Source organism: Lemur catta, chromosome 15 (genome assembly GCF_020740605.2).
Source record: "Lemur catta isolate mLemCat1 chromosome 15, mLemCat1.pri, whole genome shotgun sequence".
NCBI lineage: Eukaryota > Metazoa > Chordata > Mammalia > Primates > Lemuridae > Lemur > Lemur catta.
Window position 1 is genome coordinate 56,531,786 of NC_059142.1, and position 21,869 is coordinate 56,553,654.

At 62.0% G+C, this 21,869-nt stretch overlaps 2 protein-coding genes across 7 annotated transcripts; both read left to right on the top strand.

Annotated features, from left to right (window-relative positions):
- Positions 1-45: 45 nt before the first annotated feature.
- On the top strand, positions 46-15,506 carry HGS (hepatocyte growth factor-regulated tyrosine kinase substrate). 6 transcript variants are annotated; one of them, XM_045569704.1, is made up of 22 exons: positions 73-206; positions 1,681-1,765; positions 2,100-2,175; positions 2,621-2,713; positions 4,307-4,430; positions 5,663-5,715; positions 6,198-6,266; positions 7,072-7,196; positions 8,759-8,837; positions 8,916-9,014; positions 9,146-9,241; positions 9,892-9,930; positions 10,006-10,149; positions 10,245-10,304; positions 10,837-11,050; positions 11,409-11,581; positions 11,678-11,818; positions 11,900-12,074; positions 13,764-13,897; positions 14,003-14,122; positions 14,286-14,372; positions 14,916-15,506. In XM_045569704.1, exons 1-22 carry the CDS (start codon positions 170-172, stop codon positions 15,024-15,026), a joined length of 2,334 nt encoding a protein of 777 aa, XP_045425660.1. In that variant the 5' UTR covers positions 73-169; the 3' UTR covers positions 15,027-15,506. The 6 variants fall into 6 exon arrangements, with proteins under 6 accessions (XP_045425656.1, XP_045425660.1, XP_045425661.1 ...); XM_045569705.1 differs by having other exon boundaries at positions 10,840-11,050; XM_045569703.1 differs by having other exon boundaries at positions 9,892-10,149.
- Positions 15,507-15,654: 148 nt separating this feature from the next.
- Positions 15,655-19,305, top strand: MRPL12 (mitochondrial ribosomal protein L12). Its single transcript, XM_045569707.1, has 5 exons — positions 15,655-16,297; positions 16,913-17,099; positions 17,298-17,381; positions 18,701-18,835; positions 18,928-19,305. The coding sequence occupies exons 1-5, from the start codon at positions 16,224-16,226 to the stop codon at positions 19,042-19,044; spliced, it is 597 nt and encodes a 198-aa protein (XP_045425663.1). The 5' UTR covers positions 15,655-16,223; the 3' UTR covers positions 19,045-19,305.
- Positions 19,306-21,869: the final 2,564 nt, after the last annotated feature.

Below are 21,869 nucleotides of genomic sequence, written 5' to 3' on the forward strand. Positions count from 1 at the left end.
GCATAGCGTCAGGGGGTGGGGGCGGGAAGCGGAAGGCCCCGCCTCTCGGGTCGGTGCGGCAACGTGCGCGCGCACGCGCGGGAGGGGGGAAGACGGAAGCGGAAGTCGGGGGCGCGCCAGCTCGGAGCGAGGGAGCGCCCGTGGCGTCGGGTCCGGGTCCGAGGTGGCCATGGGGCGAGGCAGCGGTACCTTCGAGCGTCTCCTAGGTAACGCGCCCCCACCCGCCGGCCGCGGCCTGCGTCCACCCGGCGCCCCGGCCCGGCGCTGAGTCAGCGCGGCCCCGCGTGCCCGAGGGGCGCAGGCCGGCCGCCTTGACCGCCCGCCGCCCGGGCCCGCTGTCCCCCGGCGCGCAGCCGCCGACCCCGCGGCCCGGGGGTTGCTGGCCCAGCCGTGGGGCCGCGTCCGCCGGGCGTTAGCGAGCCTGGGCGCCCGGGGTCCACGCAGCGGCGGCCGCCCGGCCCGCAGGCTCCTCCTTCGGGCCCGCGCCGTCGGCCGACCTGCCTCGGCCAGTGGGCAGCGAGTCCTGAGTCATGAAAGGAGCTGACTCAGACGTCGGAGTCTCCCCAGGGCTCCTGACCCCGACGCCGGGCCCCGAAGGGCGGAGCCGGTCGTGTCCTGCCCGGGCCCTTGAGGGCCGCTTCCGCGGGGACCCAGCTGGCTCCCGGGAGTGCCCGGCGCCGTAGGACGGCGCTTGCTGTGTTTTGTACATGGCGGCTGATCCTGAGCCTCTGGAGTTCACGCGTTTTAGGAGGGAAAGAGAGCGGTTATGTGCTTGTCCCCCACCGCTTAGTGAAAGTGCGCTGTGGGTTTGGGGATAGGCGCTCTGGTGCGTTTTTCTTAAACGTGGTTTTCGAGGAGAGCTCAGATGAGACCTTTCTTGCTCTGGGAACACGCAGGCTGGGATCTCAGGCTTGTGGGGTGCTTCAGCCTTCAGGGATCAGTCCAGACATTAACTGCGGAGTCAGTTCAGAAAGCGGACAGGGCTCATTAGCTGGTGTCTGTGTCTCCGGGGAAGATGGTGTGGCGCTGGAGCAGTGGCCGCCTCAGAGCCCGTTTGTGGGAGGCAGCAGTGGTGTGGCAGGATGGATGTTAGCTGGAGAGGTCTTCTGCGAGGAGGTCTCTTATGCCTTGGTCCACAGCTCTTGAAGCAGAGGACTGGACTCCATCTCCAGCCCTTGCCCTTACTAAGATCTCATCGAAGGGCTGGAACAGCTGAGCGACCGGGGGCTCTGAGGGCCCAGGTGGTAGAGTCCTTTGTTGAGAAGCAGCTGAGGCCTGGTGTTTAAGGGTGAATCAGGTTCTGTCTGCAACAAGCTGTATGACTTAAGAGTAGTGAGCCCATCTCTCAGCTTAGTTTGTCTGCAAGGAGTATGTGAACAGTACCTAGCTCATAAAGTGTGTGAGAATTGAATGAGTTAATTCACGCAAAGCATTTGGTGTGGCACCTGGCGTGTGACAAGCACATGACAGATGTTCTCCACCGTCTTCACTCTGTTTTGCCTTTGAGGAGGATGACACTTCCACGGTTGTCAGCATGTTTCAGGAGGGTCTTCTTGCGGTTTCCATTCAGTCCAAAGGCCTGAAAGGGAAGGAGGGAGTTCTGTCTCCCTGCCGCTAAGCTAGGCTGCCTAGGGAGTCACAGACCAAGCTGTGCCTCCTTAACGACATACTCTTTCTCAGACAAAGCAACCAGCCAGCTTCTGCTGGAGACAGACTGGGAGTCCATCCTGCAGATCTGCGATCTCATCCGCCAGGGGGACACGCAGTAAGTGGGGAGGGCCTGCTCCACCAGGGGGACACGCAGGAAGTGGGGAGGGCCTGCACCCTTCAGCCTGCAGTGGCCGCGCGGTGCACTGGTGTTGCTTCCAGCCCACTGACCCTCCAGGGTTCAGCTGACCACGCTAGGCTCCCATGTGGAGAGCTGTGTGGTCTACGTGCTGGGATTTTTCTCCAGACAGTTTGGGGGTACCTGGTTACGTTCATATTTGCTTGGGGGTTCTCAAGGACCAAGATGGCGGAAGACTTCTTATCTGAGCTGCTGAGACTGCTTGTTTTTTCTCTTGTTCTTTCTACTATTATTAATGTTGCTTTTTTTTCAGAGCAAAATATGCTGTGAATTCTATTAAGAAGAAAGTCAATGACAAGAACCCACACGTGGCCTTGTATGCCCTGGAGGTAACTAGACCCCATACTGCAGTGGCCTCTGGCCTCCAGCCTCAAGGGTCCCCACCCCCCAACAGTCAGGACAGCACCAAGATGAGTAAGGCCCCTGGCTTTGCCCACTTTCCCAGGCGCACGGCAGAAGAGTGCCTTCCCAGCCTTGGGTGCACGTGTGAGCAGTGCTGCCTAGGAGCGGGGTCGCTCTGAGGGAGGGACGGGGCAGGAGCTGCTGCTGCTTCTCTAGCCTGTAGCCAGGAGCAAACTCCTGAAGACGGAGCTCGGTGCTGTCCTTGGCTTGGTGCTTGCTGCTCGCCTCAGAGCTGGCATTTGGGGTTCCCTGTAGGCTGGGTGAGCTGACGGGCCTGTGGGAGACCTGCCTTACGGGGAGGTGTCCATCCAGGAGGAGGAGGGGCCCTGCCCTGACCATTTGCCCAACGCTTCTCTTTCTCGGGGTCTGCAGGTCATGGAGTCTGTGGTGAAGAACTGTGGCCAGACGGTCCATGACGAGGTGGCCAACAAACAGACCATGGAGGAGCTGAAGGACCTGCTGAAGGTGGGAGCTCCCGGGGACAGTGAGGCGGGGACGGGGGTGGGTGGTCACCCGGGCTGGCTTCTTTGCTTTTTGGGATGTTTATCGGCCACCCATGCGAGAACAGCGCTGGGTATGGCAGAGGACAGGAAGGAGGGTGTCGATAGCCCCTGCGCCGCACGGGCTCATGCTCAGGCGTGGGGAGTGTCGGGTGCGTGAGTCCCAGTCCGGTGAGGATGTGGCTTTAACAGAAGCCAACCGGGGTGCTGCGTCTGGGGCACGGAGGAGACGCTCAGTCTTCTGAGGGGCTGGGAAGGCTTCCAGGAGGGAGGGTCAGAGCTGAATCTTGAAGGACAGTGGACGCTCACTGGGGGCGCAGAGCAGGTGGCAGAGGCTGCTGTGTGTGAGCAGAGGCCTGGGGGGAGCCCAGAGGGTTGAGGCCAGGTCCTACAGGCAGGGGCCTTGGAGGGATGGGGGGGCATGTCAATTCAGGTGTGTCTCAGGGACATTTAGGAGGGAAGGTGGCAGAGCAAGAAGCTGCCTGGGAGAGTGAGCTTCATGCCCCCTTTGGCCGAGGAGGAAGAGCCCTCCAGATCTCCAGAGATTGTCCCTGGGGGCACTTGCAGGGATTGTGATGTGGGCGCTGATGCAGCCAGGGTGGCGGAAGGGCAGAGGTGACAAGGCCTCCCATGAGGTGCGGGTGCTCCCCCCGACGTGTGGGCTGAGCCTTGGTGTCATAGGAGACTCTGCCCTGGACCCATACTGCTGAGAGCCCAACTTGGGATCCCAGCTGACATCTGGGCCTCTCTCAGGCCCTGACTGGTGACCTTGGCCAGTCTTCTGGCTGAAAGAGAAGGTACTGGAGCCTGGCCCTTTTCTCCTGTTGGCACGCTTGTCTGGTTCCTGCTCGAATCCTCTGAGCTGGCCCACTCTTCTGTGGGCAGGAAAGGGGCCCCCAATGGACAAGACAGAGCGTGGAAATGAACTCAAACCCCAGCATGAGAGCTGCTGTTGGTGTCCCCTTGAAGCAGCCTCTTGTCCCATGCTGTCCTCAGCATTGTGTGTGGACGGCATCCCCGAGAGAGCTCCAGGCTGGAGGCTGGGCTGCGCACTGACCTGGTGGTAGCTCGAGGGTGCCCGCTCTGCATTTGGAGGCATTTCGGGAGCAGCTGCTCTCTTGCCTCTCCAGACCGTGACTCGAAGGAGGGGTGGGTGGCCCTGCAGCACTTGTGTGTCCTCAGCCCTGGCAGGATGCTCCTGTGGTGGGTTGGCTCTGCCTGTTAGAGGCTGGGGGGGCCTGTAGGGAGAGGGAGGAAAACATGCACATTTGTAGGCGGAGAGACTCGGCGTGGTCTGGCTCCAGGGGGCCTCCCGGTTTCTTGCAGGGTTTAGAGAAGAATCTTGGCCCTGAGTGAGTGTAGACAGGCATGAGGGATCGAACTCAGGGGCCTGTGAACGGGTTGGTGCTTGGCCCCCACACCCCATGTGTGGACTCCCCTGGCCTTGCCAGCCTCATCTTTTCGGAGCCATGGGGTCTTGCTAGCCACTTGCTCATGCTGAGACCTCTCCTTGGCACCTTGAGTCTCCTGTGATCCTCACCTCCTCCCTGCTCTGCAGAGACAAGTGGAAGTAAATGTCCGGAACAAGATCCTGTACCTGATCCAGGCCTGGGCTCATGCTTTCCGGAACGAGCCCAAGTACAAGGTGGTCCAGGACACCTACCAGATCATGAAGGTGGAGGGTGAGTCAAGGCAGAGGTGAGGGGTCCATTGCAAGGCTTAGAACTGCTGGGCAGAGAGAAACCCAGTGGGCACAGTGACACAGGGCTGGGAGGTGAGGCCGGCCCTCACCCATGAGTGGTGGTGGGAGTGGGGAGGGCAGTGTTCCAGGCACCAGGGACCGCACCTGGAGGGAGGGCCAGCTCAGACATGCCCCTGCCTTTCCGGACCTCATGGCCCACAAGGCAGGGGCAGACGGTGACGGCTGACAGCCCCGTTTCAGACAGTGGCGTGGGCCCTGCGGGGCTGGTTTAGGGTGAGCAGTCAGGGAAGGCCTCTCGAGGAGGCAGCATGAGCAGATGGGCCAGCACCGCACTCAGAGTGTGCTCAGGGTCAGGCCCTGGGGCTGGCGTGTCCAGGGCAGAGCGCGGGCTGGGCGCTCTCTGAGGCCTCCCGAGCTGTGGGCTGGAGGTGGGCATCGCCCTGAGCCCAGCCCCGAGTCACGGGTGGGTTGTAGTCCGGCTGAGGCAGCGAGCTGTGAGTCTGCGTTCCGGCCGTTGAGGTGGCCGTGGAGAGCTGGTGGGGTGAGGAGAGGAGCAGTGGGCTCAGGGCGTATGTGGAGGTCTTTGCTGGTGCTCGGGCCTGGGCTCCTTCCCTCCGTGCAGCTCCTCCGTGGCCTGGGGAGTGGGCGGGAGCGGGGGGCGCTGGTGGGCCGCATGTCCCTGCCGTGGGAGATGGGAACCTGCCCGTGTGGGTGGGCAGGGCCTAAACCCCAGGGCATCACATGTGGAGGTTGTACACGCTCAGGTCCACTTACCCGCGGAGCAGGCCCAAAGTTTTATGGGATTTGTAAGGGATCTGTGCCTCGAGGAGAGCTCAGGGCCCCTGTGCTCAGGACCAAGGGGGCTCTGGCCGGAGAGCAGAGGGTGAGGGCCAGGCTGCTGGGGCTTTCGGAGGGGTTGTGATGGGGTGGGGGCAAAGTCTTAGGAAAGAGGGTCACGAGGGCTGGCTGTCACCTGCCGCAACACCGAGGGCACAGGCCCTGGGGGGACACCAGCCTGGGGCGAGGCTGTTCCTGAGACACCCTCACTCAGGAGCATGGTCACTCTGCTGTCTCAGAGGCGCCTGCTGGCCTGGGCTCCGGGTGTCCTGTGGGTTGGTCTGGGGACGTGGGCGCCAGGCGTCAGGAAGGGACTCCCAAAGGTCTCATGCAGCCCAGAGCGGGACTGAGCAGTGACGCAGCCCCTTTCTCCAGGACACGTCTTTCCAGAATTCAAGGAAAGTGACGCCATGTTTGCCGCCGAGAGAGTGAGTGTCGTGGCGGGCTGGCTGCAGGGCACCTTGGGTCCAGCTGTTGTGAGGAAGCAGGAGGGGAGCCCTGGGCATCCAGCTTGTTTGGGGGCCGGGGGGGAGTGGTTTCCCCGCTCTGGGAACGTCTCACGTTTCTGGGGCAGAAAGTGGGGCTGCGGCTGCAGGTTGAGGTGGACACACGGTTGAAAGTGCCTTTGCGCTGTGCCTAGTGGGTTCACATAGTTAAGTACTTAGATGTCCCCCAAACTGGGAAGTCTAAACGTCACACCTCAGACGGGGAAGTCCTGTGCAGGGCCCCTTCCTCAGGTCTGAAGTTCTCGGGCCGCCGGGCAGGGCTGGGCCCGGTGCAGCAAATCTTGCCCGTGCCGGGGTCTCCTCTGGGTCTCGTTCCCGTCTACAGGACGGGGTGGGAGGCTCTGCCACCTCCGGAGCGTGGCTGTGGGGCGGGGCTGTGTGGTCCTGACTCTGCCTACCCCTAGGCCCCAGACTGGGTGGATGCCGAGGAATGCCACCGCTGCAGGGTGCAGTTCGGGGTGGTGACCCGCAAGGTGAGTGCCCTCCCTGGGGGTTGGGGGATCTGCTGTACTTCCCTGCCACCCTCACACACAGCTGGACAGACACCAGGCCCCTGCTGTCACTGAGGCCGCTGCCCCCACTGCGTGGCCCTGCTCTTTTCTGGTGGTTCAGGAAGCGAGTCTTCCTCACACCTGCGTGGTGACGTGGCATCGGAACATGGGATTCGGTGGTGGTAATGTCAGCGCCCACACCTGAAGTCGGCCTGATGTCGCTGTCTTGGGCGGGGCTGGCTTCGCTCCAGGGACCGTGACATTCTGGACTTGGGCAGGGTACTTGCCAGTCACTCTTGTGTGTTGCCGTGGCCCGGTGGCCTGTGTCTTCAGGTGACTTGGCTTGTCTGGACTCCGAGCCCTTGAGCTGCTGTTGCTGTCCCGCTCCCACCCCAGCACCTCAAGGCTGGCGGGTGGGAATGCGGGGGTCCCGGGTGGCGTCTGAGCAGACTCCCTGTGACCCACTGTACACTCAGAAGCTCATTTTTTCAGCAAAATTTGTGCGTATTTCTGCTCGATTTTTCTTTTTAATTTACCTTCTTTTTCTCAACACGGGACTTTTCTTTTTAATTTACCTTGTTTTCCCCAACACGGTGGGTGCAGTTGAGACTACCAGACATGTGTCCAGGTTCCCCAGGGCCTTTGTGTTGCCCCCAGGGGTCTCTTCCTCCCACCTCCCCCAGAGTCCTGGCTTCAGCATTGTCCGGGGCAGTTCGGGACTGGGCTGGGTGGGCGTGGCAGGGCCACCTCCGGCGCCGGTGACAGGGCCTGCCCTGCCTCATTTCAGCACCACTGCCGGGCGTGTGGGCAGATCTTCTGCGGGAAGTGCTCCTCCAAGTACTCCACCATCCCCAAGTTCGGCATCGAGAAGGAGGTTCGTGTGTGTGAGCCCTGCTACGAGCAGCTGAACAAGTGAGTCCTCTGCCGCGGTCTGGGTGCTCAGGAGGTGGCATGCTCTGCCCGAGGCCACCTTCCCACCTCTCCTGGCCATGGCACTTGAGGCCCGCAGACCTATGAAGGCCCCCGGCACATCAGCCAGAGAGGCTAAGGGGAACCCAGGCAGCCCCACCTCCTTGTCCAGCACCCACACTGCAGGGTGGCGGGTGGGTAAGAATGGGGGGCCACGACACCAGGGCGCTCTGAGACTCCTCTTGGCAAGCCAGTTGCTTGGGCTTGTTTTTTGGTTTGGTTTGCATTTTAATTTTGGGGCACAAACTTACAGAAAAGTTGCAAGAAGGGTATAAACAACCGCATGCACGAGCCTTCGTCCAGGCCTCCGTGGTTGGTGTTTGGACACATTTGTGTGGTTCATGACTTGGACACGTCTGAAGAGTCCAGGCCATGGTGGCATGTCCCCTGTCTGAGGTTTTCTCACGCTTAGGTTCAGGTTCTCCGTCCTTGTGGGGGTCCCAGGAGTGAAGCTGTGTCCTCTGGGTATGGCCCAGCTGGAGTCTGGCTGTGTTGGTGACATAGTGACAGGCTGCTCCCTGGAAAGTTCCTTTCCCTTTTTGTGCTGAAAAAGAACTGGCTTTTTTATTTTTGAGGCAGGGCTTCACTCTGACACCCGGCCTGGAGTGCAGTGGTGTCATGACAGCTCACTGTAACCTTGAATTCCCGGGCTCAAACGCTCCTCCTACCTCAGCCTCCCCAGCAGTTGGGACTGTAGGCGTGCGCCACCACACCTGGCTCATTTATAAATGTTTTGTAGAGATAGGGTCTCGCTATGTTGCCCTGGCTGGTCTCAAACTCCTGGTCTCAAGTGATCCTCCCACCTCAGCCTCCCGAAGTGCTGGGATCACACACGTGAGCCGCTGCGCCTGGCCAGTGAGAACTTATTTTGAGCCACACAAATGCCTCATCCCCCTGAGCCGTGGGTAATGCTCGTGTGAGTCGGTCGTGACTGGACGGTTCCACAGCAGCATCTCCTGAGCCCATGTTCCCTTTGCACGTGCTGTCGGCCCCCACCCCCGCACGGTGCAGCTGAAGTTCTGGCCCTGCTGTGAGCGTGTGGGCCCAGGGGGCTGCCTGCTCTTTCCCCTTGGGGCTGTGGGCTCTGCAGAGGTAACCTGTGTGGGCTCTGTGGAGCTCTAGAAGACTCTGGCTCCACAGTCAGGAAAGGCATCGCTGCCCTTGCCAGCACCTCCTCGGGCCCTCGGGGGCCACACGGTGCGGAGTCTGTGGTCAGCATTCCCAGTGCTTTAGGCAGGGCTTGCCTGGCACCCCCACAGTCTGGCTCAGTGGCTGCTGCAAATCTCCTCTTTCAGGAGAGGGACAGTGGCTTAGGCCGAGTGGCTCACCCCAGGCCCTGTGGCCGGTTTGGGGGTCCAGACTCCCATCCCACTACTCTCGGGCGTGGCCTGTGGAGCCCCTGTCCTTGCTCCATGGGGATGGTTAGAGGGAGTCCTGGGTGGTGTGGCTGAGAACTTTGGTGGGGGGCAGGGTAGTGTCACCTGCAGCATCCCATTTGCCTCCAGGAAAGCGGAAGGGAAGGCCACCTCCACCAGTGAGCTGCCCCCGGAGTACCTGACCAGCCCCCTGTCTCAGCAGTCCCAGGTACCCAAAGCCCCAGCCCGTGGGTGCCTCTCCCTGGGCCTTCTTCACCCACGCTCACCCAGCCCCGTTTCTCCTCAGCTGCCCCCCAAGAGGGACGAGACGGCTCTGCAGGAGGAGGAGGAGCTGCAGCTGGCGCTGGCCTTGTCACAGTCCGAGGCTGAGGAGAAGGAGAGGCTGGTGAGCCTGGTGGGGGCTGGACCTCGGAAGAGAAACCCCAGGGCCTCCCTGGAAGTGTTGGGGGGCGGAGGCTCTGGCCTGGTCCCATGCTGTGTGCTCCCCTGTGACGCCCCTTCGCGATTCTGCTTTAGAGACAGAAGTCGACGTACACCGGGTATCCCAAGGCAGACCCCACGCCCACAGCCTCGTCAGCGCCGCCCGCCAGCAGCCTGTACTCGTCCCCTGTGGTGAGCCCCCCTCTGGCTCGGCCTCCGTGGGTGGGCGGGTGAGGGCAGGGGGAGGACATGTCTCCTGGGCTGCCGCATTGTGTGGGCAGACGGCAGGGTGCAGCCTGGGGGCTCCAGGCCCCCTGGGACTGAGGACCCGGGAAAGGCTGGAGGGAAGCGTCTTGCGTGACAGACTTGCCTCTGCCACGTGCTGCCCACCCCTCGGGCAGTGAAGGACTCCCCTTCTGGGGTGTCCACCTCAACCCCGCTCTGTAAAATAGGGGGCGAGGACACTGCGTGTTTATAGGTGGTGGTGCCAGGGACAGAAGTTCCGAAAGTCATTTCCAAGTTTTGTAGGGCTCAGGCGGGCCCGGGAGCTCAGAACAGCTCTGCTGCCCACTGGCCACGCGGAGCCTCCCTCCCTGCCTGGGTCTCAGTTAGCAAAGTTGGGAGCCTCGTGGCACACGGCGATGCCACGGCCTTTCTCAGATCTTGAACCCGTGCCGTCTAGCGGAGGAGGAAAGACGCCTGCTCGGGGGCCAGCAGCAAGAGGAGAGCGTGGGGCCAGGCAGGCACCCAGGCAGGGGCCACCTGAGTCCCTGCCCAAGGGACTGCTGGGCCAGGCTGCTGCTCCTCGGCCTGTGACCCCTCCAAACCTTCTGTCTCCCCAGAACTCGTCAGCACCTCTGGCTGAGGACATCGACCCCGAGGTAAGGGCCCCAGTGTGTGGCGCTGCCCTCTGGCCGCCTGTGGCCTTGGAAGTGACCCTGCTTGTTGCTGTGCAGCTCGCGAGGTACCTGAACCGCAACTACTGGGAGAAGAAGCAGGAGGAGGCTCGGAAGAGCCCCACGCCGTCTGCGCCTGTGCCCCTGACCGAGCCGGCTGCCCAGCCCTCGGAGGGGCACGCAGCCCCCGCCAGCCTGGTGGAGGTGAGAGGACCACTCTCAGTTCTCCTAGACCACCGTCCCCCGGGAGGGGCGGCTGTAGGACAGGCCGAGCCCACTCGCCCTCTGGTCTCTTCCAGACGCCCCTTCCGGAGGCCGACTCTCAGCCCGTGGCTCCCCCCGGGGGCCCCTTCAATGAGGTAAGCGGGGCTCCCTCCGCAGCTGGGGAGAGTGTGGCATCTTCACCAGAGCGGCCCTCTGGCCAGAGGCCCTGCCATGCCTGTGGTGGCCTGTCACAGTAGGACCCATCTAGCTGGGCTGTGGTCCAGGGCTTTGGCCACTCTCTGGGCCGATGTAGACCCAGATGTTCCAGAGTGGCCCAGACTGCCCAGATGAGTCCTTGGCCTTTCCTCGGCTTCTGGGCTTTGGTGGCTGTCAGAGGCAGAGACAGGGCCGGGGCAGCCCTGTGTTACCAGGTGGAGGGGCTTTGGGCCAGCTCCGTCCTGGCCAGCACTGCGTCCGTGGACGAGAGCCCAGCCTCCGGAGCCTGGGTTTCCTTGTTTGTGGAACAGGGGTGCTCTGTGCCCCCCAGTGGAGCTGACGTGAGGAGCACTCAGCTGTCCGCCCCAGGCTCTGGGGGCCGTGGAGGCTTGTCAAGAGTGGTTCCCACCCGGGGAGGCTGGTCTGGCAGGGGCCTGGCCACACTCAGCCAGCCCCCACTTGGTGTCCCAGCAGCAGTACCAGAACGGGGAGTCGGAGGAGAGCCACGAGCAGTTCCTGAAGGCCCTGCAGAACGCCGTCACCACCTTCGTCAACCGCATGAAGAGCAACCACATGCGGGGGCGCAGCATCACCAACGACTCGGCTGTGCTCTCGCTGTTCCAGTCCATCAACGGCATGCACCCGCAGCTGCTGGAGCTGCTCAACCAGCTGGACGAGCGCAGGCGTAGGTGCCCCGAGTCCCCGGAGGCAGCAGAGTCCTGCAGGTGCCCAGAATGCAAGGCCCTGGCCTGCTCTGAGGGAGCCAGGCTCCTGTGCGTGCCTCGCTGAGGCCGTGGGCTGCTCCAGAGGGTCTCAGCGGGAGGAGGTCCCCGTGGTGGCCATGCCCTTCCAAGCCCAGGGCCGTGTGCACCTCCCCCAGAGCCCAAGGCCAGCAGTGCCCTCTAGAGAAGTCTGGGCACACGGAGGCCCAGGCGTTGCCCGTGGCGGGGGCCCAGCATGGGGCGGCCCATCCGTGTCGTCCACGCCAAGAGCTCCTCGGCACCGGCTGGAGTGGTCAGGGCTGCTCTGCTCTCTGCCTGCAGTGCACTATGAGGGTCTGCAGGACAAGCTGGCACAGATCCGGGACGCCCGGGGGGCACTGAGCGCCCTGCGAGAGGAGCACCGGGAGAAGCTCCGCCGTGCGGCCGAGGAGGCAGAGCGCCAGCGCCAGATCCAGCTAGCCCAGAAGCTGGAGATCATGCGGCAGAAGAAGCAGGTGCAGTGGCCACGCCTCCTGCAGACGGGGATGGGGGGCGTGGGGGGGCGGGTGCAGGGGAGGCACTGCTGGCTGACTGCGCCTTGTTCTGCGCAGGAGTACCTGGAGGTGCAGAGGCAGCTGGCCATCCAGCGCCTGCAGGAGCAGGAGAAGGAGCGGCAGCTGCGGCTGGAGCAGCAGAAGCAGACCGTGCAGATGCGCGCCCAGATGCCCGCCTTCCCCCTGCCCTACGCCCAGGCACGAGCCGTCTGTTGCACCCTGCCCAGGGACTGCAGAGCTGAGGACCAACGCTCACCACTGTCTCTCCTTTGTCCCCAGCTCCAAGCCATGCCTGCAGCCGGGGGTGTACTCTACCAGCCCGCTGGCCCCACCAGCTTCCCCGGCACCTTCAGCCCAGCCGGCTCAGTGGAGGGTTCCCCCATGCATGGCGTGTACATGAGCCAGCCCGCCCCCGCCACTGGCGCCTACCCCAGCATGCCCGCCACCGCAGCAGGTAACACTGGGCGGGGGCCCAGGGGCAGCACCAGCCAAGATGAGCCCCAGACCGCTGCTGTTTAATTTTTATTTTAGCCTGATTTATAGAAAAGTTGTAAGAATGGTACAGTTTTCCAAATCCCCCAAACGTGAACACTTCACATTTGCTTTTTCCTTTGTGTTCACACGTACACGCGTGACGCCACTACTGCCTGAACTGTTGCAGAGTAAGGGGCACGTGAGGGCCTTTCCCCCGAAAGCTTCAGTGATCCTTTCCTAAAACCAGGAGGCATGAGGGCTCTGTCTCCCCTGCAGACGGTCTCTGTGAGACCCCACGCCTACAGAAAGCCCTGTTGTGTTTGTGACATCGAGCTCACCTGCCTCGGTTGTCTCTTTTAATCTAAAATGTTCCTCAGTCTGCCTTCGTGTCCCACACCGTTGGGCCTTGCTCAGTGTCGTGGCCATCAGCCAGGCTGCCCTCGTGTGGGTCCGTCTGGGGTCTGCACTCGCGTTCCAGGCTGCACTTCGTGTCTTAGTGGCCCGGAGTGACACCGTGTGTCTTGGGGAGCCATGGGGCATCCCTTCGTCCCAGTCCTGGGAGTGTGGTTGAGGTGGGGTCTGCCTGGCCTGGTGTCTTCACCGTGAACCAAGTGTCTCCCTTTGTCATCTACAGGTGTCCATGGCGGAGCCCTGGTGTCTGGCAGATAGTCTAGTGCCCCTAAAGCCCTCGCCCACGGGCTTCGGCTTCTTTTTTCTTTCTTCTTTTTTATTGAATGTTACTTAATTACAATGTTTGCTAAATAGCTAGTAACACCTTCCTAGTTCTGCCATTGTTTTCCCACTGGAGGAGATGCTTTTCTTGTATTTATTACCGTTTATATCGGTGTGGACTCACGGCTCTTATTTTACTCAAAAGGTTACCGTCCTTTACTGTCATTGTTTTGATGGTCACATTGCCCCAGGTGTGGCCTGTGGGCACCCTGTCCCCTGGCTCCTCTGCCTCTGACACAGGCTGGTGTCTCTTGGGTGCTTCCTACTTTCCGGGCTGGGTGCTCTGTGCTCCTGCGTGTGCTCAGCCCGGAACCAGCCGTCCCTCCAGGGAGCCTGGTTCCTTCTAACAGAAGGTGGTGTTTAGAAGCCAGTATCTGGGTTCCAGGTGTGTTCATGTTTTCTGGTCCTTAGGGCTTGAAAATGCATATGTATATACAAACACACGTGGGTACACGTATGTGCGCACATGTTCTCATCTGTCCACACACGGTGAGAACCGTGAGTCTGTTCTGACACCTGCAGTCGCAGTCCAGCAGCAGTTTCTTCCCTCGCTGTACTCGGTGCATTTCCTCATCTGCTCATTCCTAGAATACCGCTAAGAAATTAGTCTCAGGAATGCTAACCGGAGCGTCCGTGGCAAACCTGCCTCCTGGCGAGTTTGGTGTTTGTAGCCCAAGGCCATGGAGTCGGAGTCTGACTGGGGTTGCTCTCCCACCCCTTCGTGTGGACACATCATTTGGAACACGGTGGTTCATTTTTTCCGGTTTCATTCCATTTTAGGATCCTTCTTCCATCTTTGTTAGTTTTTCTTTTTTGTGAATGTGAAACGTGAACTTGGTTCCAGAAGTCACAACCAAAAGGAAAAGTCAGAGAAGGACATGCTGTCCTCCCTGTTACTTCATGTGCTGAACCATCTCGTTTGTCTTATCTGGCATAGATCCCAGCATGGTGAGTGCCTACATGTACCCAGCAGGGGCTGCTGGGGCGCAGGCAGCCCCCCAGGCCCAGGCCGGGCCCACCGCCAGCCCGGCCTACTCATCCTACCAGCCCACTCCCACACCAGGCTACCAGGTACGTGGGCAAGGCTGCCCCCTTCTGCCCTGGCCGGCTGCCCCCTTCTGCCCTGGCCAGCCACCCCCCCAGCCCCTTTTCTCATTGCACCGGTTCTCTCTGCAGAACGTGGCCTCCCAGGCCCCACAGAGCCTCCCAGCCATCTCACAGCCTCCGCAGTCTGGCACCATGGGCTACATGGGGAGCCAGTCAGTGTCCATGGGCTACCAGCCTTACAACATGCAGGTAAGGAGACCTGGAGGCCCTGTTGGGCCAGGAGGAGGCAGCCCTGCCCCTTCCCCTCTTCTGGGCACCTCTGGTGGTCAGCTGTTAATCACTAACTCAGAAATGGCCCCACCTGTCTGGGCACAAAGTCGCCTCCTCACACGGGCTCCATTGTACCCCACAGAATCTCATGACCACCCTCCCGAGCCAGGACGCGTCCCTGCCGCCCCCTCAGCCCTACGTCCCAGGGCAGCAGCCCGTGTATCAGCAGGTGAGCCCTCTGGGTGCCCCCACCATGGCACTGACCGGGCAGCCTCAGGCCTCGTTATGGGTGGGCCTCCAACCCCAGTGGGCACCAGCTTACATGGGGAGATGTTTATACCTGAGGCACCCTCAGCAGCAGACACAACTAGGACATCGAAATTTTTTTTTTTTTTTGAGACAGGGTCTCGCTATGTTGCCCAGGCAGTCCTCAAACTCCTGGGCTCAAGTGATCCTCCTGCCTCAGCCTCTCAAGTAGCTGGGACTACAGGTGTCGCCACTGCACCCACCTCGGTCATAGTCTTAAAGGCAGATGCACATGTGCACACACGTCCACATCTGCAGAAATAAAAACCACAGATTTACTTGGTCCATACGTAGCTCCCACGGAGGCCATGGAGTTCCACTTGGTGGATGTTGATCACAAATGTGAAACAACTCCCTTGGGTCTGAGCACAGGTTCTAGACAAATGTCTTCCCTGGGGGTGGTAAGACGGAGGCTGAGGCCTGGGAAGAGAGAACCAGTGGCCAAGCCTGCTGTCCTCCCACACAGATGGCACCGCCCGGCACCACCCCCCAGCAGCAACCCCCTGTGGCCCAGCAGCCGTCGGCGCAGGGACCAGTGGCGCAGAGCAGCGAGGCCCAGCTCATCTCATTCGACTGAGCCAGGCTGGGAGCCCACGTCCAGAGTAACACTAGGTTCACCCAAACCGCCTCCGTCTCTAACTAGCCTTCGTTCCCATCCCCTTCTCTACTGCCCATAGCGCCTCTTCCCTGCAGGGGGAGGGTGGGCCTCACCCCGAACCTCCTGCCTTTCTGTCCTCAGCCTGTTGCCGTCCCTGAGTAGGTCTCTGACTTCTTTCCCCAGGGCTGGGCCTCGGGGAGGGAAGGTGGGAGAAAAGGACAACCTCCCAGGGGGAGCCCCCAGCCGGTGTGTCAGGGTCTGCCAGGGGTGGCTGGAGTGGGACGCTCTGCCCCAGCGCAGCCCGGGCCCTGGCCCCACTGCCAGCTGCTGTGCCTCGGGCTTTTCCTGACCCCTCCACAGCCAAGCGGGGAGGCCCCAGGCATCTCTAGCTTCTCTGCTGTCATCTCCTCCAGCGCCCCAGAACGGAACCGTGATAATAAAAAGTATTTCAAGAAGGAATAGTGTTTGCTCAGAGAGGGCGGGGTTTCAACATGAATTGGGGGGGGCAGTGGAAGGGCGGGGCACCCTCCAGCTTTGAGAGGGGGGAGTCCACCCTTGGTCACGCGGCAGCTCTGCCTTCTTCCTCCCCGAGACCAGGCGCCACGATCGCCCTGCGCGGCCCGCGGCGAGGCTAAGGCTGCCTCGGACGGGAGGCCGGCCCGGGGCCCTGTGCCAAGGTCGGCGCCTCGCGCCCCTCAACAGCCAACTTTCGGCGACCAGGACGGAGGGCGGGCCCCGGGGAGGCGGGTTTCCCCAGTAAGCCACCTGTGGGCTTGGGACTTGGGCTGAAATAGGGGACCGCGCCGCGGCCGGCACCGGGGGGCATGGAAGACGCGGACTGAGTCAGGAGCGCGGAGCCCCCGGCCCGGCGGCAGCTAGGGGGCGCGACCCCGCAGCCCGTGGAAGCCGGGCTGCTGTCCTTCCCGACTGCGCTTGCGCGGCGCGGAGCGCCGCCTTATGGGTAATCTCGGGGTGAGTGGAAGCGAGTGCGAAAGATGGCTAGAGCGTCCCGCCCCAATTCGAATGCTTGGCGGCTAGAGCGTCCCTCCCCAACTCGAATTCCCGGCGGTCGTAGCGGCTAGAGCGTCCCTGCCCAACTCGAATGCCCGGCGGCTGTGGCGGCTAGAGCGTCGCCTGCTTCTGGGGAGCCGCGTGTGACCTTCCAGCCGCGCACCGATGCTGCCGGCGGCCGCTCGCCCCCTATGGGGGCCGTGTCTCGGGCTTCGGGGCGCCGCGCTCCGCCTCGCCAGGTACCGTGGGACCCTGGGGCGCCAGGACGGCGGCTGGCAGGGTGGGGGCGGCCGGGCCCTGGGCGGCCTGGTCCGGAGCCGGGTGGCGGGCCGGCCCGGTCGGAGGGTCCCGCCGGCCGCGTGGGGCGGGGGCCTGCCGGTGCGCACCCCAGTCCCGCGCGGACTGCGCAAAGTGCGGGAGTCGGCCCTGCGTGACCTTGGACGAGGCCCGCCCCTCTCTGGGCTGCAGTTTCCTCCGCAGCAGAGCCCCCTCGGTGCAGGCGGCGCTCTGCGGCCGAGGCCCCGCGCTCGGAAGGCTTTGCGCTGCGAAGTGCGCCCAAGCGGTTACCGCGCTGGCTTGGCGTTTGGGGTGGTATTACTGCAAATGATCACGTGGGTTTCTCAGGTTTATTGGGGAATTTACCGTAGCTGGGAGCACCTTTATCCTCATGGACCCCTGGAGGTCTGAGAATCCTGCGCTGGGACCATGGAGCTAGGTCGTTCCCAATCCTAATGATCACCGCCCTGAGCTCATGGCTTCCACCTGTCCGCTTGGCCTCTGCCCGGCCCCCCGCCCGTCTCTGTGCACTCCCCTCCCCTCCAGGGCTGACAGCTCTGTTTGAATGGGGGGGCCAGGCTACAGGTGCCAGGTGTCTGTGCGGCGCGACAGATGAGGAGCAGCGGCCATCGGAGGGGTGAGGCCCTGGCGGGTGCACCACTGGATAACGCACCCAAGGAGTATCCCCCCAAAATCCAGCAGCTGGTCCAGGATATCGCCAGCCTCACGCTCCTAGAGATCTCGGACCTCAACGAACTCCTGAAGGTATCAAGAGGACGGCACAGGTCAGGGACCAGGAGTGAGGCCCAGGGGCCGCTGTGTTTTCTTCCTGGTGTATTTTGGGAGTTTGGTAAATTGTCAAAAGTGTGTTTCCCCAAGTGCAAAGACCCCAGCAGACTTGTTCTTTGTTAGCAGGTTTGGGGCATAATGACTGGCTACTGAAACTGTCTTCTGTTTCTGCAGAAAACATTGAAGATTCAGGATGTGGGACTCATGCCGATGGGTGGTGTGGTGCCCGGTGCTGTGTCCGCTGCAGCAGCCCCTGAGGTGAGCCAGGCCTGGGTCCTGGGCAGAAAGAGGCATTTCTGTGGTGCCCAGTTCACTTCTGGCCACAGACGTGGTAGCCACATCATTCCTGGTGACCCTCATCGCGGGCTCTGCGCCTCACACGTCTGCGTGCTTCCCACGGTGCTCCCTGCACTCTCCGGGACCACCTCCCTGCCAAGGACGCTCAGGTCCTTGCCGCATGGAGACCGCGTTTGTAATGGAGGGAAGCAAGAAAAAGAAAGCAAAAAATTATGTCAAGTAGTTGAATTACATTAGACATCAGGAAAAAGGAGGGAAGGAGCTCAAGGCTGGGGGGTGGAATTTGAAGGAAGGCCTCAGCGAGGAGGTAAGATGGCGGGGGTAGAGGAGCACAGCCAGGTGCTGCCCAAGGAGGCAGTGGCTGGCACGAGGGCTGCCAGGCCGGCATGTGTTTGGGGTTCCAGGTGGAGGGTGACGTGGACGCAGGGGAGGAGAGGACATGCTGGGGGTGACGGGCAGCAGTTTGGGTCTCTGCGAGGAAACCAGCAGACCCAAAGCCACGGCATCACATCCCTGCCTTTGGCCGCGTCCCCTGCTGAGGGAGCCAGTCAGGTCCTGGAGGGTCCCCCATTCCAGAGGAAAGGTGCTCCCGTGGGGCATCGACACTGCCCCGAGAACGAGAGGGTCACTCACTTCAAAAGCTGATGAGATGCAGGCTGTACGTTCTGGGTGAGACCGGGCAGGATTGCTGTCCCTTTGAGAACGAGCGGGGTGCTGTTTGTAACTGGGCAGCAGGGCCAAACGGGCCTGCCCCGGGCTGCTCGGACACGGCTCCTTCTAGCTGGTGCTGGTCGGGCACTGGCATGTCCATCCGTCCCATTGTGGGTCCCTTGGTGAGCGTGGAGGCTCAGGTGGCTGTCAGTTTTTCATTGATACATTCCCTTGGGCTTGGCTGAGGAGGGGAGTGGACAGTGCTTTTCTCTAACGTTTTTTCTAAAGCAGTTTTGGTGTCTCTCGTCTCTCATAAGTTATGGTTTCTATTACGGGGGAAGTCAAGTCTTGGGAGAAAGAAGGCACGTTTACAAAGCGTTTCTGAGTAATAGAGCCAGGCTTGACTGAGCTCTGATTAGCAGAGGAGGGAGAAAAGGCACCAACTGGTTTGGGGACAGACTATCCGGGAAACGTGACCTCCAACTCCAGGCTTCTCGGGGTCGTCAGGAGCTGGGACTCGGCCTGGGCTTTGCCTGCTCGTCCCCTGGGCTCCAGGCTGGTGGCCCCACAGCAGAGGTGTTGGCTTCAGCCCACCCTTGCCTGGCCTCCCGTTCTTTCTGCTCCCCAAGGTGGCGGAAGAAGATGTCCCCAAACAAAAAGAACGGACACATTTCACCGTCCGCCTGACAGAGGCCAAGCCCGTGGACAAAGTGAAGCTGATCAAGGAGATCAAGAGCCACGTCCAGGGCATAAACCTCGTCCAGGTGGGCGTTGCTCGCGGCTCGGTGCTGGCCGCTCAGGGTGTGCCTGGCTGCACCAGTCCAGACCCCACGTTTCTGACTTTGTTCTCCGGCAGGCGAAGAAGCTGGTGGAGTCCCTGCCCCAGGAAATCAAAACCAACGTCGCCAAAGCTGAGGCCGAGAAGATCAAGGCTGCCCTGGAAGCCGTGGGCGGCACCGTGGTTCTGGAGTAGCCTCCAGCTCGAGGACTGTGTTCAGGGTCCCTGGGACCCGGGCGAGGCCCCGCCCACCCATGTCACCCGCTCCACCCCCGGCACCAGGGAGTGGGGGAGTGAGAGCTGCTGGCACCGTGTGGCCAGGTCAGCCTGGGCGTGGCGGATGGACCTACTGTGACGGGAGCGGGGGCAGCTGCTGGCACCAGAAGAGAGCCAGGACACGCAGGAACATCCTCCCCTGGTGGCCGCTGAGAAAAATACAGTGTGCAGCTGGCTGTGTGTGGAGTGCTGGCTGGGCTCTCTGGCGGGTACAGGGCCCCGGGGCTGCGGCCCATGCCTGGGAGAGGCTTGCTCCTGCTGAGGTCTGCAGACCTGGCTGAGCACCGGGCTGGACAGCCCCGACCTGCTCACGGGTGGGATTTGGCTACGAAACTCTCAGTTTTAAATTATTGGCGGTTTTTAAAGTCACATGAGACATAGCACTGGCCCAACAAACTGAGGTGCCCTTGGAGCCCGCAGTGCAGCCCCCTGCTCAGGCTGCTGGGGGTGGGTGGTTACCCCTGAACCAGGGTGGGAGGGGTTGGCTGCACTTTGCCCCACAGGGCTGGGATGACAGCCACTCCTCAGGCCTGGGGGGCACTCTGGGACCTGGGCAGGGTGGCAGGATGGGCTGAGGACAAGGGGACTGAGAGTGCTGGGTTCAGGCTTCCAGTGGTGGTCACCCTGCGGCTGAGGCCACCCTTGGCTCCAGGCCTCTTGGTGCCTAACAGAGTGCAGGTGGCTGTGCCATCGGAGTGGCCCGAAACAACCAGGGCCTTGCTCTGGGGGCGTCAGCCTCCTTGCCTTGGGCAAGCCTGTTTGCAGCGGAGCCTGGGAGCGGGTGGAATCCTGCCTTAACCGAGCCCAACTCCCCAGGGGCTTCAGGCCAAGCCTGAGGGCAGGAGACTGCAGGGCGTTTTGAGCACCCACTTGGGAGACATGCCTGGGTCAGAGAACCCGCTTGGGGGTTTCCCCCTTGCCTCAATTTCCCCATTGGAATAACACTTTGGAGCTGCCCCTCTGAGGGGTTCCGTGGGGCCGGGAGGGGGCGCTGCGTGTCCGCAGTGCTGCCCATGGGCCGGGGAGAGGCTCAGAGCTGGCCCACACCCCACCGGGCCCGGGCCTCTCCCAGGACCTCCTGCAGAGTGTCCACGACTAACCTATGGCCTGGGAGAGGTTGTGCCCAACCTGGAGGTGCCCGCTGGCCACGGCACTTGGTCATGCCTCAGGGTTAATGATTCTTCAGCCGCGGGTCTCAGCGAGCCTGAGCCTGCCCGTAGGGAGGTGACACTGCCACCTGCACCTGGGGCTGGGCGTGGCCGCCCTCTCCCCTAGGAAGGCGGTGAGCGCCCTGAGCTCCGCCTAGTCCTGCAAGTGCTACCTTCACCCAGGTTGACAGAAGGTCAGGCAGTTCCCGCCCCCAGGGGCCCCTTCCTGCCTACCCTTGTGCAGGCTTCTGCCCGGCCACTCACACAGGCCCCCCGGGCGGCTCCGTCCTCCCTGCCTGCAGCCCGAGGTGACTCCTGTACCTGGGGGGCGGGAGGGCCGTCCCAGGTCCTGACCCAGAAGCCTGGCCAGGCTGCGCCGTGGGCTCACAGCCACGTCTCTATGGTGCATTTGAGAACAGCTGGAGATCCTTGCACCCCCTCCCCCCCACACACCTGTTGTTTGCAAAACCCATCATTTTAAAGAGAAACTCCTGGCCGGGGCTCTCCCAGCTCCAGTTTCCTCCCGAGAATCCCTGCGACCCTCTTCCCCACCGTGCGTGGCTGTTTTCACCCCCAGTGTCCACCTGGCGCCTCGCTTGTCCCCAGGCTGCCTCTGGGCTGGGCTCCGTCTCCGAGGCAGCCAGTCGTGTCCCCAGCACAGGCCTTCGGCCGACACAGGAGTCAGGAGCCACCAGTGGCTCCAGAGGACACGCAGGCCGGCACAGAAGCTCCTCGGCTTGCTGTGGGGTTGCATCCCGATCTCGCCATCGTGAAGAGGAAAGGTTGTAAGTGGGGACCTCTGCACACGGTGGCTCCGCCTGTGCGTCTTACGCCTCCGACGCTGGAGGGAACCTGCCCCTGAGCACCCAGTGACTCCGGCTGTGTCAGAGGCACAGGATGTGTTAACTGAAGGAGTTTGACGAGGTTTGTACTTTGGAAAAAGGAGAGCTTTATTGCTCGTACGGGACAGCAGGCTGTGGAGAGCCCCGGCAGCCAGGCACTCGAGCTTCCAAGGACAAAGTTGGGGGGCGTTAAATATACAACTTCAACAAGCTACAGGAGGAGTCCTGAGTACTTCCAAGGGAAAATTGTGCATTTGCAATTGTGCTTCGTGTCTCTCCCAACCCTGCCTGGCTGGGAACTCAGTTTTGAGGTGTTTCTGGGATCCCCTCGGCCAAGAGGGGCTCATTCAGTCAGCAGAGGGCTTAGGATTTTTAGTTCATGGATGCAGACCTCGAGGTGTACAAACCCAATGTTGGGTCTTGGTGGGTTCTGGGGACCAGGAGCCGTTTTCCCAGTGCCCTTCCCAGGGCGAAGGGTGAGGGTGGGTGGGACAGCAGTGGCCAGGCCGCAGCTACAGGACGTGCGCCCCTCATCCCTGTGGCCTGGCCCTGAAGTGGCCTCGGAGACTTGGATTTCACTTTGCCCAGCAGGTGCACCCGGGGACGGAAGCACACCGGCGCTTCCTCGGTCTTTGCTGGAAGTGGAATGAGCGGGACCAGACCCAGGTGCATGTCCTGCTGCCAGGCAAAGCCCAGCCCCCAGCCCCAGGGTGGCTGCTTGGCGCCTCTGGCCTGAGCTGAGCTGAGCTGGACT